General features: G+C 41.1%; 1 protein-coding gene across 1 annotated transcript; it reads right to left on the bottom strand.

Annotated features, from left to right (window-relative positions):
* Positions 1-1,609: 1,609 nt before the first annotated feature.
* Positions 1,610-18,101, bottom strand: mapkapk3 (MAPK activated protein kinase 3). The gene is made up of 10 exons (XM_048255793.1): positions 17,267-18,101; positions 12,378-12,517; positions 11,547-11,611; positions 9,642-9,721; positions 8,882-9,008; positions 7,131-7,206; positions 5,902-6,026; positions 4,987-5,072; positions 4,659-4,739; positions 1,610-2,641 (listed from the first exon to the last, which is right to left on the bottom strand). The coding sequence occupies exons 1-10, from the start codon at positions 17,543-17,545 to the stop codon at positions 2,492-2,494; spliced, it is 1,209 nt and encodes a 402-aa protein (XP_048111750.1). The 5' UTR covers positions 17,546-18,101; the 3' UTR covers positions 1,610-2,491.
* Positions 18,102-18,742: the final 641 nt, after the last annotated feature.

Below are 18,742 nucleotides of genomic sequence, written 5' to 3'. Positions count from 1 at the left end.
ATATTAAATCTCATCTACCTAGCAGATAATTTAACCATTTAAACTATCCACCTATCTGTTCAGTCATTCCAACTATATTAAACCTCATCTACCTAGTTCAGTCATTCCAACTATATTAAACCTCATCTACCTAGTTCAGTCATTTATATTAAACTCATCTACCTATTCAATTTCAACTGTATTAAACCTCATCATGTTGGTTGCCAATTAGCACATCATCTGTTTTTACAATATATTTCACGCCATATGTTTTGCATTTTCATGCACTGGTAATTCCCTGGAATTGCGTTTTCTAGTTTTTTATTGATATCACATATTGCTATCGTTTTATCGCCCAGCCCTAGTAAGCAGCAACTCCTCTGCAGGATAAATGTTTTTTATTCAGTCATTCGAACATTATTGGTTTAAGTGTTGCTTTTTCCAGGCTATGTTTTCATTGGTAACCCATTGTCAGTCAATAGTGAAAGTAATTAACTGTGTATAATAGGGCTGTCAATCGATTAAAAAAAATAATCTAATTAATTACATACTCTGTGATTAATTAATCTAAATTAATTGCATATATAGCATCAGCATTAGTGACATTAAAGTTCAAAAACTCTTTTATTATTATTTTCACTGTTCAAATAATGGCCATAATAATCTATGATATGACCTAATATGCTGAGGAAATAAATTCAACAGTGCTTCGGGAAGTTTTTTTTTTTCACATACAAGGCATTTCAGGCCACAGATATAACCTAGGGGACACAATGAAAATAAATTAACACTCCCCTCAATGTCAACACTTATTTCTTTGCATTGATGTGTGACTGTAGAGTTGATGAACTCCGGTGATATGCAAATTCCTTGCTGCAGACATTGCAGAGGACTTTATTTTCAACACTTTATTTTTATCAACACCATCAGGCCATTTTTTAAAAGTAAATGTTCCAATCAATGATCCAGGCAGCACGTTTTCTTCTCTCTCCTTCATTTTACAGTCTAATTTTTACTGACTAGAATGGCTCGGGGTCAAAGGTCATACGGAATCGATTAATCTGCACTCATTTTTTTAATCAGTTATTTTTTCTCAAATTAATTAATCGAAATTAATCAGTTATTTTGACAGCCCTAGTGTATAACTGTTTTTTTGTTGACTGACACCAAGGTGAAGTTAGTTTCACTTTGTCAATGAGTTCAAATAATAGACGAGTGCAAATGGTTTTAGTAAAGCATGGTTTAGTGGAATAACTGTTTCATACGGTCTCGCATAGATTCCTTCAAATGCACCGCTGACTATCAAAATACCGATGCGCTGCTTGAAGTTGCGCTGCTTGCTGTTAAAGGGAATGACAGATGTCATTCTCATTGGTTTAAATGATGTCACGCCCAAAGCACACACATGACTGATTAAGAATCATAGGAACGCCTTGTTGCGCCATCCGCCCGATGTTTGATAACAAAAACACTCCCAATGTGGACTGGACATCCCACTAAATGTAAATAAGCTTTTGACTAGTGACCATGCATTTTAGACCATGATAATAGGGCCCGTGGAGTGCATAGTGACCTGACGGCTGTTTTCATCAAATAGTTGAGTCAAATTAACACACACTTTAGGCAAAGGCAAAATCTACGAATTTGAAAATTCAATTCATTTTTAATCCTGATAACAGGACTCAACATCAAAAAAAAAAAAACAGTACAGACAGTGACAGGTACAGGATAGCCTCTGGAGTGAACTGTTGGCGTATGGATGCTCCAAGCCCACACACAAACCCCTCCATGAATCCAACATCCTTGTATAATTAAAGTCACACAAGAAACATCAATACGTACACTCACATCTACTGTATATGTGTATCTTCAGACATTCAAAAGACTCATCATTGTTGGTCTAAAGGTTTGCTTTTGACACACACAGTGAGGGGTGAGCTGACGAGAGAGCGAGAGGATGAGTGACTGTTTCATGATGTGTAGAAGGAATAAACTGTCCCATAGCATGACATGAACATAGCATGCCATTATACACATACACTAGAAACACACACCCACACAGACACCCCAAATCATGCCAGCACATTCTTTAGCTGCTGAAATATATAAAACATTGCAAACAAGCCACACAAATACTGATGCATATGGACACAGACACAGGCACACACACACACACGCACGCACGCACGCATGCACGCACGCACACACACACACACATACACACTATACAAATAAAACAGCTCAACAGCTACTGATAGCAGCTGTTCTCAGTCATGGCGATTAAAAAAACAAATGGCTTCCATAAGGGAACTATACAGTCAAGGGCCTCCCCTTTGGGGTTTGTAGGCATGGCTACATTTTTACAGTTTGGCCTCTTTTCTTCATTCTCGTTTGTCGTCCTTCACGTCCGGGCCCCTTTCTCTCTCTCTCTCTCTCTGGAGGGGTCCCTGAGGGAGTGTCTCCCCCTCCCTCCTCCTCCTCCTCCCTTTAGCTCCTCGTTCCTCCTGCAGCATTACTGGCTGTTGCACACGGTCCCCTTGCCTCCGGTGGCCGCCTTCTTGCGCCGCTTGTTGAGCAGCGGGTTGTTAGAGATGTCCAGGTCTTTGAGCGTCACCTGGTCGTAATCCACGCGCATGGTGGCCAGAGCACAGGTCATCTCCTCCTGGAGGGGCAGAGGAGAGGGCGAGTGAGGCAGAGAATGGATTCTTAACCCTACTTTGGAGGCCCCCCTTTGCTACACACATTTCTCACCTTTACCTGCCCTATTTACCAGACTTAACGGTCTTATATTATACTTATTTTCCAAAATCAAAATAGACCTATGGGTTGCACAAAACGTCCCTGAAGCTGTTTGTGCAAAATTCCTCTCAGATTACACATTATCAGCAGATCCATTTGTGCCAGTTTAATTCCCTTTCAGAATAGGCTGTTTCTGGGGCCTGTTGCCTTAAATGCAAATGAGCTGTTGTTGGCCACGCCCCACTCCCGAACTGATTCCATGTTTACGTCAACGGACAACATGGTCAAAAGCCAGGGAATACCAATCAGTCGTGAGACACGGCGATGGAGGATTCTCCACCAGAGAGCATCCGACTGCCAGTGATAAAATGCAATTTGTTATGCAGGAATAGTAAAGAATGTGTGACAAACGTCATTGCCAGTTCTGTTTGAATGTCCGTAGTAAATATAGTCAAATTATTGGAGTTTAGCCGAAACGCCTGCTAAATACAATGACCATAGCAGAATCAATTCAGACACCTGCATGTAACATGGCCTAACAATGTTAAATGATAATGGGTAAAACTTTATTTGGGTCAGTATATACAGTGTAAGCCCAGTAGACGTGATGTAGCCTATTCCAGAGTTTAAAAGCATTCGTGAAATTGGCTGCCTACTACCTGGTTGCCTGGGTCGCTTTCAGCATAGGCTAGGCTACGTTATATGGCCTTCGGCCAATTTACAGCCGCGGGGATATCGTTACCAACACCGCTCCCACTCTGCATAAAAACTGCAAACAAGAACAAGACGTGTCCTGGAGAGTTTCTGTTTGTATACTAAATATGGATGATATCAGGCATGTTTGGACGTTTGGATATTTTGTGTAGCCTACTACACAAATTACTGTTGATACTCTTTCGCATGGTGCTGGAGGTACAGGAAGTTCCTAACCAAGTGGGTGGGAATTTTCAGATGGGTGGGTAGTCAGAGCCCTATTGTCCCCTTAGAATTATAAGGTTCTATCTGACATTTTTGTCAAAATTGAGTTATTTACATATTCTTATTCTGTGACACCTTAAGAAGATGAGGTGAAGTGTTTCTTGTAGTTGTATGCATTTTTTGGACATTATATCTGAAGAGGTTTGTTCCACTTAGCAGTATAACTCTATGGAATTCCAAGACTTTGAAGCTCAATATCTCAGAACTACTCAGAACGCAGATAGAACCCTATAATTCTAAGGGGACGCTATATGGCTCTGGGTGTAGTAATATTCAAATGTCCCCTATTGTGATGTCTCAATAGGGGTGATTTCTGACTAGCTGACAGAAGCGCATAGTTTCTGACATCAACCTCTTTCAACTAACCCACAAAAACTCAACGCACGGTTTTGTTTCACACGGTTTTGTAGAAGCATCAGAGACTCAAATGGAAGTACAAAAGCACAGAAAAAGTGAGTTTTGCATAACATGGCCCCTTTAATGTAGCAGTGGCACTAGCAGGGATTCCATTCAACTATTTAATGTGTATTTTGATCATTCTAATTACAAACTTAAAAAGCAAATTAGAATTTGATCCAGTAGATTAACTCATTATTTCTATACGATATCATGCGACTAAGATTGGAGGGCTCAAGGCAGTGTAGCATGAATTCACAAATTACTGCAATTTTATAAGATGGTTCTGTTAAAGTTGCCTAGTTAATGTCCTTTCAGACTCTCATCTCAATTCTCAATCTGACTGCCTCCCCCTAGTGGATCTCTGCTGCCCATGCAGCTAAATTTACCCCAGAAAAAAAACTAGACAAAAAAAGGGTATTTCTAACAGACTACCCCAATACAATTTTATATGTGTAAATGACTGTTTATACAGTTGTTTCTGTTTAAAAATTCTATATTATATTTTCCACTATCATGTAATTCCCCTGCTGACCAGAGGGTGCCAGTGTTGCACGTGGATTTACCTTCACATCATCCCATGTGGCTTTGTCTTCATTCAGGACCCGGCAAGTGTGGAGAGGTGTTGCTGGGACTGCCATTGATTGCTAAAATAGAAAGTGAAACAGTGAATTGTTGTTACACATATATCACACACAAATAACAGAGTAATTTGTGACAAGTGACACTGTTTAGGAGTCCTTTATATAAAATGGAAAAAAGGAAATTAAGATCAGGCCTACTGGTAGCTGAAGACTAAATTATTATGGCCACTTCTGAAGTACTGACCCACAAACACACACACAAACAATAATCACAACACCTACGATACACATGCATTCTCAAGACACTTACATTTATCCATGGGTGGTTCATGAACTGTGTGATGGTCATTCTCTCAGTGGGGTCTGTCTTCAGCAGCTGAGTGATCAGGTCTTTGGCTGCATGGGGATCAGACAGATGAGGTCATTAATACCAGTAGCTCAGCGCATGGCTAGAATCTTAGAGGCAGCAGGAGCAATATATAATATGTGATGACACTCCAAAGATATTTGACCTCATACTCAAGCATGCCAGTCATGTTGATACTTCTCAAGGACACGCGAACACATATACTGTAACAGACGACCATAGGAGTGTGGGGAAAGGCAGTGGGTGGGAAAATAAGGTTGAAAGAAAGAAATACTAAAAGAAAATAGAATAGAATATATCTTAATTGCCATTGTACATGTACAACGAAATTTGAAAGTGCATTTTTTTTGTCAGTGCAAAAGGGAAAAGAACTTATACAAATAGTAATTCTCTAAAATTAATAAATAGTAATACATTATAAACTAAAAGTTTAAAAAAGAGAAACATGCAACCACACATGCACACAATACATTCCACATTCTGCTGGCACTCATTTCATGTGTAAACTGTTAAATGAAGACAGAGAGGAAGGCAAAGAAAGAACTAAAGAGACAAAAGGAGACGATAAGAGAAGAAAGGAGAAGAAAAGAGAAGATTATTGACTGTCTAGATTTAAGAGACAAAACTATCCTTCTGGAGAAACACATGTTGCACCACGTGACAGATATTCTCACACTGTTTTAATTCACAGATTTAGCCAGAGTATCTCTGGTGTATTCGGGCTCCTATAAACTCCTTGACTTTGACAGCCATACAGAAGACTGACTGATGCAAGACACCAGTGGTTACACAACACAAACGCATGAAGACACCCACAGGGTGTTCAACCAATAATGTGAGCTCTGGTGTGGTGCGTACCTTCTTGGGACACATCGGTCCACTCTGGCTTGGGAAACTCGTACTGGCCCATCCGAATACGCCGCTTCATTCCTGGGGAGATGGCTTGGCCCGTATTGGAGTAAAAAGGTGGGAAACCACACAAACTGCAAAGGAAAGAATAAGCATATGAGTGTCTGTCCATTGCATTCAAAAGATGAATATAGACCCTTTCAAGAGAGTTCCATTATCAGCATCATAGTTGGCCCCACAAGGCTTCCGTTTTAACATTCCATATGTTATCTTAAAGGTCCAGTATGTAGGAAATAATGGAAAATAAACTGTAACCATTCCAAAAATGATCACCATATGTTGTCAGAGAGTAAGGAAACACGATGAATTGAAGTAATGGCTTATTTGACAACATTACTCTAACCCGTAAAACCCCGTAAAACCCATGAAAAAAAATGAGTTACAGGGCGGAATCTCTTGGAATTTTCGTTTATGTTTTGAACAATTAATTCTAGAATAGCGTATTAATAATGGGCTAGCGCGTCCTCCTATTTGGGTTGCCAAATTAGCAAAGGCCAACTATCAACAGCTGTCAGTTGTAGTCATGAACGCCTACGAGAGGCAGGCAAATTTCCAAAATTAAAACAAGAAACAAATTAAGTGGACATCGGAGGAGCATCCTGAGATGGTGACGTCTTCGTCAAACGAAGAATATCAAGTTTGACGCAGAGCTGGCCATATTTCTCCACAACAGGTAGCCTAGGCTAAACTTTATCTGCATCGCTATCTTCAGCTAAATATGTTACGTTGGTTAGAGAGGTATGTTTTGTTTTCACTGTTTCCATAATGTGTAGCTGGGTCATGGTTGGAGAAACGTTAAAGCAGCTGCAGGTCAACTAACGTTAGCTAAGTCTTCATTACATCTGGCAACCCAGAAGAGGCTCGCGTCTGGTAGTCTTGAGAACGTTCACCAGTGTTTTGATTTTGGCCTACAGAACGTTCGGTAACAATCCTACAAATCGCACCTTTAATGCAGAGGAAGTAGATTGGGAACCAAATAGAATCTTCCAGCATTGTTTTTGTTTTTATTGTTGACAGGGTCTATTAAAGGTAAATATTTATACAAAATCTATTTGTGTCTGTTTTCAAAAACTTTGAAGGCCTTTTTTTCCCAAATCAAAAAACGTGGCTGAGATAGTTTTGAGCAAGTGTAACATCAAGACAGTGTGCATTAACCCACACGCACAGTATGTACTCACAGGATGTACATGATCACGCCCAGAGACCACATGTCACATGACTTGTCATACTTCTCCGGGCCCAAAACCTCCGGCGCTTTTGCAATGACAAAGCAAGAAAGGCAGAGAAGGAGAAAAGAGCAGTCAGCACGACACAAACCTACAACAACAAACTTTAAAAAGCTTTAAAAATGCATGTCTGCAGATATTGCATATTACAGTATACACTGCCTGGCCAAAAAAAGGTCACCACCTGGATTTAATTAAAGGAAAATTCTGGTTTTTAGCACTTTAAGGCCCTTTTCTGGTTTGTTTTGGATGAACTAGAGTGGAGGACACCAACATTTTGACGATTGGTCCTGTCTCAACTTTTCTGACTCGTTTTGAATCGCCTTTGACTGCTCAGGGTGGCGGCCAACAGGCATACTGTAGTAGGCTACTCAAACATGTCCTAAAACAACCCTTAACATTCGTTTTCAAAACTGTGCCACTCACCGAGTGGTTAGTGGTGTTCATTGATGTTCCAAAACAAGTAGCGTAGCGAAATACAGTTTCTGTCGTGTTTTATTTGGCATTTTGTAAAATCCCGTTGATTTCTGTCGGAAGACTCATTGCACGTTGATATTACTGCGCCACCGTCTATGCTTCAGGTTTAAATATTGAGTGGAAGTTTATACACGGTTGTGAGGTGTCTGAATAAATAGTTCCACAATAGGCCTAGGAAATAAGACGGCTGGAAATCATACATTGCGCCGATATATTTGCTTTTAATAGTCAACGAACTCCACTAACCACTTGGTGAGTTGCACAGTTTTGAAAACGAACGTTAAGGGTTGTTCTAGGACATGTTTGAGTAGCCTACAGTATGCCGGTTGGCAGCCACCCTGAGCAGTCAAAGGCGATTCAAAACAAGTCAGAAAAGTCGAGACAGGACCAATCGTCAAAATTTCGGTGTCCACCACTTTAGTTCATCCAAAACAAAAAGGGCCTTAAAGTGCTAAAAAACGGAATTTTCCTTTAAGCAAATACGGTAGGCAAGAGCCTCCCTGTGGGAGCAGTGCTATGAACTGGGGTTGCTGCAGTTGGTCAGGTCTAGGTTCAGCAACCTTATGTGCCCAAAGAATGAGGTCAGCTGACTATCTGAACATATTGAATGACCAGGTTATTCCATCAATGATCTGTTTCTTCCCTGACGGCACGGGCATATTCCAAGATCACAATTCATCGGGCTCAAATTGTGAAAGAGAGGTTCAGGGAGCGTTAGACATCATTTTCACATATGGATTGGCCACTACAGAGTCCAGACCTTAAGCCCATTGAGAATCTTTGGGATGTGCTGGAGAAGACTGCGCAGTGGTCCGAATCTCCCGTCATTAATATGAGATCCAGTGAAAAAATGAATGCAAGGCTGGATGGAAATAAATGTAGTGACATCGCAGAAGCTTGTGGAAATGATGCCACAGTGAATGTGTGCCGTAATCAAAGCTAAAGGCGGTCCAACTAAATGTTAGTGTGTGAACTTTTTTTTGGCCGGGCAGTGTATGATCATAATCTGCTGACTGTCTAAAGTCATGAATCACTTCCTTGTGAAGAAAGGATATTTGCAACCGTGAATGCAACAGTGAAGTTTTGACCACGATAGATTCTCAGGGAAACCTCACCAAGATACTCCCCCAGGCATTGGCTAAAAGCAGTCTGGCAGTTGCACTCTTGAGGCTAATTGTTACAAAGCATCCTGCAATGAAAACGGCTTGTCCTGCGCTCCTTCTTACCCACGTAGTATGGTGTGTAGCAGGGTGTCTGCAAGGGGTTGTGCAACGTGGTCTCTTTGGCAAAGCCAAAGTCGGTGAGCTTGAGCACGGCGTTGGTCTCCTTCTTTGTGTATAGCAGGTTCTCTGGCTGCAGAAAGATGGAAGAGCATTAGTGAAAGACCATCACATCCATTTTGTCAACATCCTGCTGTGACCGTCCTGTACAGACCATCTCACAATGTTAAGATAATGTGCCATCAGACAGAGCCAGGGATTAAGGCTGCCCCCCCACAATTGCCTGTGCCTGTTGTGGTGTCCACGGCCATGGCTTTTTTGCACTTCTGGTTAGATGCTAACTGCATTTCATTGTCTATGTACTTGAACTCTGCACAATGACAATAAAGTTTAATCTAATCTAAATCTAATCTAAAGGCACTCAAGTAAGTACCGGTAAGTAAGTAACTGTTAGTTATATAGCGCACTCAGGGCATGTTCATGAGTATTTGTTGTGCAATTCTCTTTTTCCCTTAAGGGAACTTATGGTATTTTATTATCACATTGTATTGACTGTATTCACTTTCCCATTTATTGTCTCTGGTCCAATCATAGGATTGTTTCTCTTATTGTATATGCTTTCTATATATGCCTTGTGTACAGTGCTTCATCACAGAGATTGATCATTAGAATTGTTGTGATTCTGATTAGTGACAGTGTTGGCCCTCCCCACTGACCTATTACTTCTGTTGAACAGTATTCATCAATGTCAGCACATCTCACTTACTTTGATGTCTCTGTGTGCAATGTTCATGTGGTGGAGGAAGTCAATGGCCGTCCCAATGTCACGCATGATCTCCGACGCCTCTGCCAGAGAGAAGGAAGAGAGAGGGCACATTCACCACTAAATTCAGTCAAACTGACTACTGTCTGTTAGGCCGTCTAACCCAGTGTTTTTCAACCCTTTTTTGTGCCACGGCACACTTTTGACACTTAAAATGTCCCACGGCACACTAACATCCTGTGTGAAGAAAAAATAAACATACCATAGCCTAAAATTTCAAATAATACACAGATATGGCCTTATTATGGCTTCTATGCAAGACCTGCTCCCTCTGTTTCATTTGTAGGTGACTATATCTAATTTAATTGTTGTTATGAACTGGATATGTGATGATTCTGTGAATACTGGATATGGGGCCCCCGTTTTACAATGCCTGCATACCACAAATAGTGCAATCATACAATCAATGAGAGCATGTGGTAATAAATTCTTTGTTGCAACAGTTGCTTTTTTGGACCAGTGAGTGACATTTGGGTAATTTTCTGCGGCACACCTGATGATCTCTCACGGCACACTAGTGTGCCCCAGCACAGTGGTTGAAAAACACTGGTCTAACCAATCAGAAAGAAAGCAGAAGAGGACTGAGGCAATGCATACCCTTGTGGAAATGAATTGAAACAAAACATGCAAAAGGTGACAGCATTCATTTCTCCAAAACAAAGGAAATTGTGGTCATAAGAAGTAAACGCCCGTGTTTTTACCCTGGAAAAGTAAAAAAGTCCCTCTCGAGGCAAATGATGCACATTAAAAGGCGTTTTACAGAGAAAGGAACAGAGTATGTTTACTATTGTTTCTTGTAGCAGTACTACTGCTGTGCTTAGTTGGGCAAAGGGGGATTCTGTGAAGTAGTTGTCCTGTCATTCTAACAGAATAGACAGATCAGACATAGTCAGAGTGTAACAGCTCGTTCTTTGCGGCTCAAGAGTTACAGCTCTGCCGGGTTTCTCTGAACTCTTGAGTGTTAACTATTTGGGCATTTTGGCCTTGAAAGGAAATACTGTATATATGTGCGGCTGTGCGCGCACAGTTTGGGGCTACTGTTGTTTTTTATGTGATTTAATTATTACTTTTATGCTTACTATTATGTACTATTTATTTTTTACTTTTTAAACTATTCTTTGACTATTGCCCTTCTATGCTTTTATTAGTTTTTCCTGTTTGCTTTTGTTTATGTAAAGCACATTGAATGGCCTCTGTGTATGAAATGCGCTATATAAATACAGTTGACTTGACATGACAAGGTTTTTCCTCTGTTTTGAAACAGCTGCAAACTTGTTCAAATAATTTACATAAGGGTTTATGTTTTTTTTCAGATGCATTGCAGAGGCGGAAGATGCGGAAGTATCTCAGAAATGTTTTGCCATTGGTCACAAAAATCTAATGACAGAACAAAGAGTTTTGGGAAAAGGCACAGTGTTCTTATGGGAGTTATTGTACCATGTATACTGTGCCATGCTTCTGGGAAACTCAATCCTGCTCTTTTTTTCTCTGAGTCAACTTTGGCTCAGGCCAATAACCAGACCGTACTCACATTTTGCCAAATGGCATCCCTTTCTGCACTAAGTTCTACTATTAAAAAAAAACACTTTTGTTTCCACAACATTTTCTTTGGATAGGGATACTTACATAAACTGGGCATAGACTGCCTCTGCAGTAGCACACAGGCTAAAATTTCCACAGTAAATAATCTCAAACGGATTGTGATGTGTCATTAGCAAGGAAGGCAATGCAAGCATTTTTAATGCAGCAATCAAGGCAACAAAAAAACGCCAAGAAAAACAGACAAGAACAGGATGAGTTGTGTAACTACGGGCGGAAGCAGTGTTTTTAGCATGTAGTCAAGCTAACCTTTCTCAGTGAAGGCTTGATCTCCCCGAACCTGGATCCGGCTGAAGAGCTCTCCCCCCTCCATGCTGTAAGAGTCACATATACGTTTAGGAGACTGTCAGCACCATGGTTCATTGCAACACATACTCTCACTCATGTACACATAAAGGCACACCCCCACACACACACACACACACACGCACACACACATTTCCTATTTCAACATCTCAGTGGTTTAAGGGTAAAATGAAATCTACAACTTTTTTTCTCTCCTTCCAGGATGCATTACTGTATCTCCATCAGTCTAGTGCAGAAACCCAGAGCAGGAAGGAGGCGATCGCGGCCGGAGATCTAGCGGCCTACTCGCTAGCAACATGACTTCTCACACTGCTCATGTCTACTCTTTGCACTTTATTCCTCTGTAGGCCAGTAGGCCTGCAACTCTGCCTGTGCTGACAGAATAACCTCATTCAAGGGATAATACTCTCTAGCTTCCCTTTTAATGAGTTTTGCTTACTACAACCACTCTGAAGTGCTTATCAGGTAATTACACTGGCATGCACACTTCCTGTGTCTCCTATCAACATAGTGATAAACTGTGGGGCTGTAGTGGCGGAGAAGAGAACCAGAGGCAACAGCACAACTGAGGGAAGCACACATGCAGCGTGCAGAATGGCCTTTTGAGACACTTGGGAACAAAGATCTATACCAATCATCAATTTTTTCCTCAACAAAGTAGTGTCATCAAGACAACAGGATTCACAAATTGCATAAAGATGTTCGAGGTTAATGATGGGGTTAAATGGCTAGGTTCAACAATGAAAGCTGCAGCACATGAACAAAGTGTCAGACCATTCCATGATGATGAGAAGGCACTTCTTCCCATGGTGCATGTTTTCATACAGGCCAAGGATCCTCACGATGTAGGGCCCTCCACACACCCGGCAGTGCAGCTCGACCTCCCGCCTCGCCTTGGGACTGTCATACAGTATCTGGGAGAGAGAGAGATAGAGAGAGAGAGAAGTTATGGGGGTGGGATGGGAAAGAAATGGACAGAGAGCCACACAAAGACTTTTGGTTTTGGCTTTTTGGTCACAAACACTTTAGTGTTTTTGTAGTCAATAGTAGGTCATGCGAGTCAAGTTGTCCCCATGTTTTCCCAGAGTCTTTCCCACACTATTTTGAACCTCTTCAGTGTGAATGACAAAGCAGACCTTTGAGACCATTCCACATGTGTTCTCTCCTGACTGATGCCAAGCCTTTGTTTGTGTAAGTCACCACATATCACGTTTAGAAAGTAATCAGGCCATGACGGTTCCACAACCCGTACACTTTGGGGGGGAGGGGCACCAACATCTCATTACTGTTTCTAGTCCTGCCAGAACTAAACTCCAGTGCATTTGAGCACTGAGGCCCTGCTTGACATTACAGTTTTGCTATGAAATGTTCCCTCGATGCACTTGAATGCCCAAAAATCATAGAAAGACCCTGTGGAAAATCTCTGAATCGGCCTCTCTGTTGCCATTGGCCTGTCTTTCCCTCTCTCTCTCTCTATCTCTCTCTCATTCTTCTTGTGCTACTCCCCCACATGTCGCGTAAAAGATGAGCCTGACCACTGCACCAGACACATTCCCTCGCCTGGAATAGGCGTGGGGGCCTTGGCATTGCTTAACTGCTCCATCACAGGATATTTTTGGGACCTGACAGTGATCCCTCTCCTGTTGTTCACGCAGTTAGCTAAGCTGCTGTGGGCAGTCAGTCACCAATGAAGATCTTTACAGCGAATGGTCCTAATACACAGAATACACAAGGACATAAACACACACACTCACACAGGGTATAAAGAAACACTGCTCTGACACAGCATGGGTGAACTGCATAATTATCTGAATGTGTATCTGAAAGTTTTTATTATGAAAACTGCCTTATAACGACAGCATGTGATCAGTGATAAGAATCACACATATCTGGCCCCATTAACAAGGGGAAGTGAGTGAAAGGGCTCATAACTATTCTCACAGACAGTTTTTCACAGCCCTATTTCACCTCTAAAGCCGGATACAGTGTAAAAACAAGGACCGTGTGAACAAAATACAACTCTAAACAACTTGCTGCAGATCATATGGACAGAGAGAGAGACAGCAAAGTTCTTTGGACTCATGACATGTGAAATACACAACACAAATATGGAGTGACGTTATCAATTGCTCTCTCACACACACACTTGCATGATAGCCAGAGGTGTGTCAAGCCCATACGTGAGCTCTGAAAGAGTTGATCAGAGGCATTCATTTCTAATGTGAAATGTCACACAGCTGCTTCCAGCCAATGACCAAGGGACTGTCACTGCACACACCCCCAAATCTCATCCAACCAAACAGCTCCTATCTTGTTGAAGGGTGACACAGAGAGGTTCACAGAGGACAGAGGAGATTGAAACTTGTTCATGACACTCCTAGTCCTTATAAAACCTAATTTAGTTCACCACTCAATGCTGTTCCAGCAACCATGTGAGCACCACATTCAAAGAAATCAAATGTGCTCTTATGTAGCAGTTACTGTAGCAGTTCTGAGCAGTGCTGCACCACTACATTTTCTTTTCTGGTGACTCTTACAACGGTACATGTCAGGGCTATAGAGCTCAGGGGGTGATATTGTACATTTAAAAACAAAACATATCTGGAACATACATATTTTTATGATCTACTTGGTCTATTTGAGGAGGTGGTGAATGTTCCATGAGATGAGGGATGGCTGGACGAGGTAAATAAGCCAGAGGAAGGTTAAATTAGACTAGACTCATATGGAGTTAAATACGGCCTTATAGCCCCTCTCCTCATGTACCAGTAAATGAAAAGAACATTGCCAGTTTATTATGACAGTTAAATGGCATAAACAGAAAGGTAATAATCCAAAAATACCCTGAATGTTCTAAAATACTATGAGTTATGATCCACTTATTAGGATTGGTGAACTACTATAAAGAGTCATAATATATAAAAAGGCATCTCATTATATGGATTAAGACTGTGGAGTTATGGAGCTATCCACAGGAAACTGGTTTAAAAATGTTGAATATTTAAAAGACATGAATGTTTATACCGATATGAATGGTGTAGATTTACACTGCTTTTGATGTACATACAGATCTTCAAAAACACTGAGTTGAACAGGGCTGACTTCAAAGTATTATGTTTTTTATTGCAATACCCGCAATTAGTTTCCCTTATTATAACATTGCTGTAACTGTTATCACTGAGACAATTGCAGGTCCATGTCTCCAGAGTGATGTTTATCTCACGAAGACCTGGCAGGCATTTATTAACACGTTTTATGGGCTTTACCGGACTCCAGGTAGGCCACAGGATCAGAGTTTGTTTGTTATGGCACCCTCCCAAGGCAGCCTGACAATACACCTCAGATACTACTATGCCATAAAATTAAATTAATATCCTATCCCAGAGTCGGGATGCTACAGTCTAGGAGTCTGGCAAATCTGTAACAGTTGGTTATCACAGCCATAGAACCCATTAAAGCTTTCTTTGTAGAGGAGTCAGGCAATCGTGAACCTTTTTGCTAATAACAAGAAAATACATGATAAAAAATGTTTTTTTCTTGGACAGCTGAAATATAAACTTCTCATAATTACAAAATAAAGAACAAACATATCAAACAAAACATTTATCTCAATTCCCATACAAAACACAAAGCAGGCTGAGGTCTCAAACCTCCTCCACCGCAAAAAAAAACAACAACAACAACAACAAAAAACAACCAAACAGCCCATGACCCAGGAGAGAACATATCAAACCACGACAATGAGTTATGGGGAGCCCAGAGATGGCTTCCCAGATGGAACTTTTTAATCTGCCAAACAGAAGCCGTGTTAGTGGAGCAGCATGATGAATGTCAGAAAGGGTCAGGCCTCGGAACACAGTGATAACACATGGCCAGAGCCTGGCTTTACAGAGTCGTCTGGGTCTGGCACCCAGTCAAGTCTTCCCCTTTGTAAACCATGATCTAAGTAATTGAATTAAATTAAAAGGATGGCTTCAGTCCAAGGCTGGCCGAGTAGATTAAACCTATCCTCATCTATTACACTTAAAGAGAGCTTGGCAGGGCATTTCATTAAAAGGCAGCAGAAGTGGACAGCTATTGTGATATCTTGTCTTTTCCCATGCTTGTTTTCCATTTGATTGCAATCAAAAAGGAAATTAGGTCATAAATTATAATATCAAACATTCATCCACCATATAAAGCTTACAGCCCAGAAACAAACTCCTTCTTCTGTAACACTTTCAAGCATCTTCCCAAAATAGCTCAATGCTCTGATGTTGCCTTAAATATCTCTAGAATTAATCGTGTATTTTTAGTCAATTGTTTGATGAAGCCTGTGAAGCTGAGAACCTGCATTTTTTGACAGAAAGCGTTGAAGAGCAATCTTGACTGTGAAAGGCCAAGAAGCTTTACAAACACTTTGTCTGGTCACCTTGACCTGTGCCAGTTCGGGAGGGAGTTATAACCCAGTCAGACTGCAGCAGGTGCCATTCAAGTTGCGAGCATGCAAGTACACATGCACACAGGGAGAGCACAAAGTTCAGGACCAGCAAAGCATGAAGCCCTTTTACCAACCAAAGTCACAGGCCTCTATTTGGTGTCACACACTCATAAACACTTCTCAATTCAAAGAACCCATTGGCAGAATAATTTTAAGCCTGATCTAAAAAAAAATTGCTTTCAGCAACTAAAAAGTATGGCCTTAATTAAATTCCAATGACAAGATCAATGAAACTGACAATTGACAGCCACTGTGTGAAAGAGCAGCCTCATCTTCCTCACTCCAGGCTTGTTTTTTCTCATTCCCTTTTCTACCACTTTTCTTCCATACTGCAGCTGGAGGTGGAAGCACTGTGTCATGTGGGTGCTGGGCTTTGATCCAACTGCATTAATGTCCTGTCCACTTTATCTTTTCTCTGAAGTCATATGGTTACATATCTCCACATCCAAAAAGAATGATGTGACACAGGAGTGCACACACATTTAAACACACACACACACACACACTTTACACTACATCTTCACAGGAAAACTCTTTCATTCTGAAACAGAAGTCTATGGCAGCAGTCGTAAACTTTTCTAGATCCTGATTCCAAGTCCTGAGTCAGCAGTAGAAATTGATACATGCTCCAAACAAGCCTCTGCCATAAGTGTGTACAAATAGGTCTATACACTCTTATAAAGCAGCAGGTGTCTTCAAGTACACTGAGTAACTGAGAAAAGTTGGCACAATCTTTCCCATATAGCCTATTTTCTTGTGAATGATCAATGCATTCCAGGAATGACTAACTGGAGATGGGAAAGACTTTTTCATGATAAAAGGTAAGCTATTTTCCACCTTGGGGCAACAACATGCAATAGGCCTATGTATAACAATGTAAACGACAGTGTAAACTGTAAAATTCAGTTAAATTATCCATTTTTAGAGGGTAGGCTACACCACTTCTCTCAATACATAATAAAACTGTTCTCAATGTATACAGTATTAATTCTAATATGGTTGCGTAAGACTGATCATGCCTACTACTACTACAGGGACATATCTTGAAGTCGGAGGCCTTTTATGAGTTACTTGCGGTGCGTCATTAAAATAAATGAACTTTGTTCAAGCGTTAGAGGGGGCCGGAATGGAAATTTTTGACTGAGAATATAAGCCAATAAAGTAACAGGTCGGCTGTGTTCACCTTTAATGCGCATTTCTCCCCGGTCTTCTTGTTGAAGCACTGCAAGACTTTGCCATTGATACCCAAACCCAAAACCTGGCTTGAGATCTTGTAGTCGTCAGTGACCGCATGGCGCTTTATCTCCACTTTAGGATTAACTGGCATGGGAAAGTGTGTGGAGTCAGTCTTCGTCATTTGCGCGGTGTCATCCTCGGTCCCTGGTTGAGTTTGAGGTTCAGCAGCCCCGGTCTGTGACAGTTCTGAAGACTTTTCCTCTTTGGCTTTACCATTTTGAAGCATGGTCAAACAGTTCTTTAGTGTTTATCCAATTCAACACAACCTAGAATTTCTGGTGACGACTCAAGATGAAAATAAGCGACTGAAACTATAATAATGGGTCCAAATTATAAAGTTAAGATGAGCCACAAAACACAAGCCTATACTCCGAATCACAACACGAAGAGCGCGTTCGTACCGCTACAGAAATAAAAGGATAAATGTTATTGCGTAAATTGGTTGAGTAAGAATATACGGTTTCTGTTAAATAACGTTCACTGGACTTTCCAACAGGTTTTCTACGAAGTTCAAACAATAAGGATATTCTTACGCGACTTTCACTTTCCAGAACCGCTACTGTACACGTTCATATTTAGCAATCACCAAAGGTCTTCCACGCCGACCCTCAACAAGGTAGTTCAAATCCTTGACATTCAATGACGTATGGAAATATAGCTTCAGTCCGTCCTGAGATCACTGAGTGAGTGGTGGACCTTCCCTTCGGTTCCCATAGCCTTCATTGCTTTCCAGTGTCCACTCAGTTCGCTACCACGGGCCCTCTGAATCCCCTTGCGTCAGCAACTACTCACCACTCAAGTCAAATTTCTCAACCACTCGTCTCTTAAAGGAGAAGCGTACTCATCACATCGCAAACATCGCCAAACACATTTTCTCTTATACCCAATTGGTCCCGTTGTCCCTTAAAAGGTCCATGTGTTCTCGCTACCAGCCCTGAATGCCTTTAAACCAGGCCAATACGAACAGCACACCAAAACGGGCATGGGGGAGACTGCTGGCACATTTAGGTATGGTACCAGCCAAGGAATCATTATTTCCATTAAGCAAAGGGTGTAGTCAATGTCAGACGCAGCACAGGGACCATAAACAATCATGCTGTAATACAAACTTAGAATACTACAGTATATAGCTGCACAGCACTGTAGTTATTAAAGACTGCACGAAATAGTCTTACACATGCACATATACATACACAACATGCAATTCACCGTCTCAGTGATTTGTTCATTGTTTTAGACTACTCACAAAAAGTCAGGGATATTTGGCTTTCGGGTGAAATTTCAGGGTGAACCTAAAATCCACTATAACCTTTACAGGTGAACTCCATGCGACCTTCTCTTAACTTTTGAATGCACATGTCCAACAGTTTAAAGTTTCAGTACTTTCTGTACTGAAATATAAAATTTCCCCCAAAAGCCAGAT

This window comes from Alosa alosa, chromosome 10 (genome assembly GCF_017589495.1).
Source record: "Alosa alosa isolate M-15738 ecotype Scorff River chromosome 10, AALO_Geno_1.1, whole genome shotgun sequence".
Classification (NCBI taxonomy): domain Eukaryota; kingdom Metazoa; phylum Chordata; class Actinopteri; order Clupeiformes; family Clupeidae; genus Alosa; species Alosa alosa.
The sequence above is the reverse complement of the archived record's forward strand: the minus strand, read 5'-3'. Positions and strand labels throughout refer to the sequence as shown.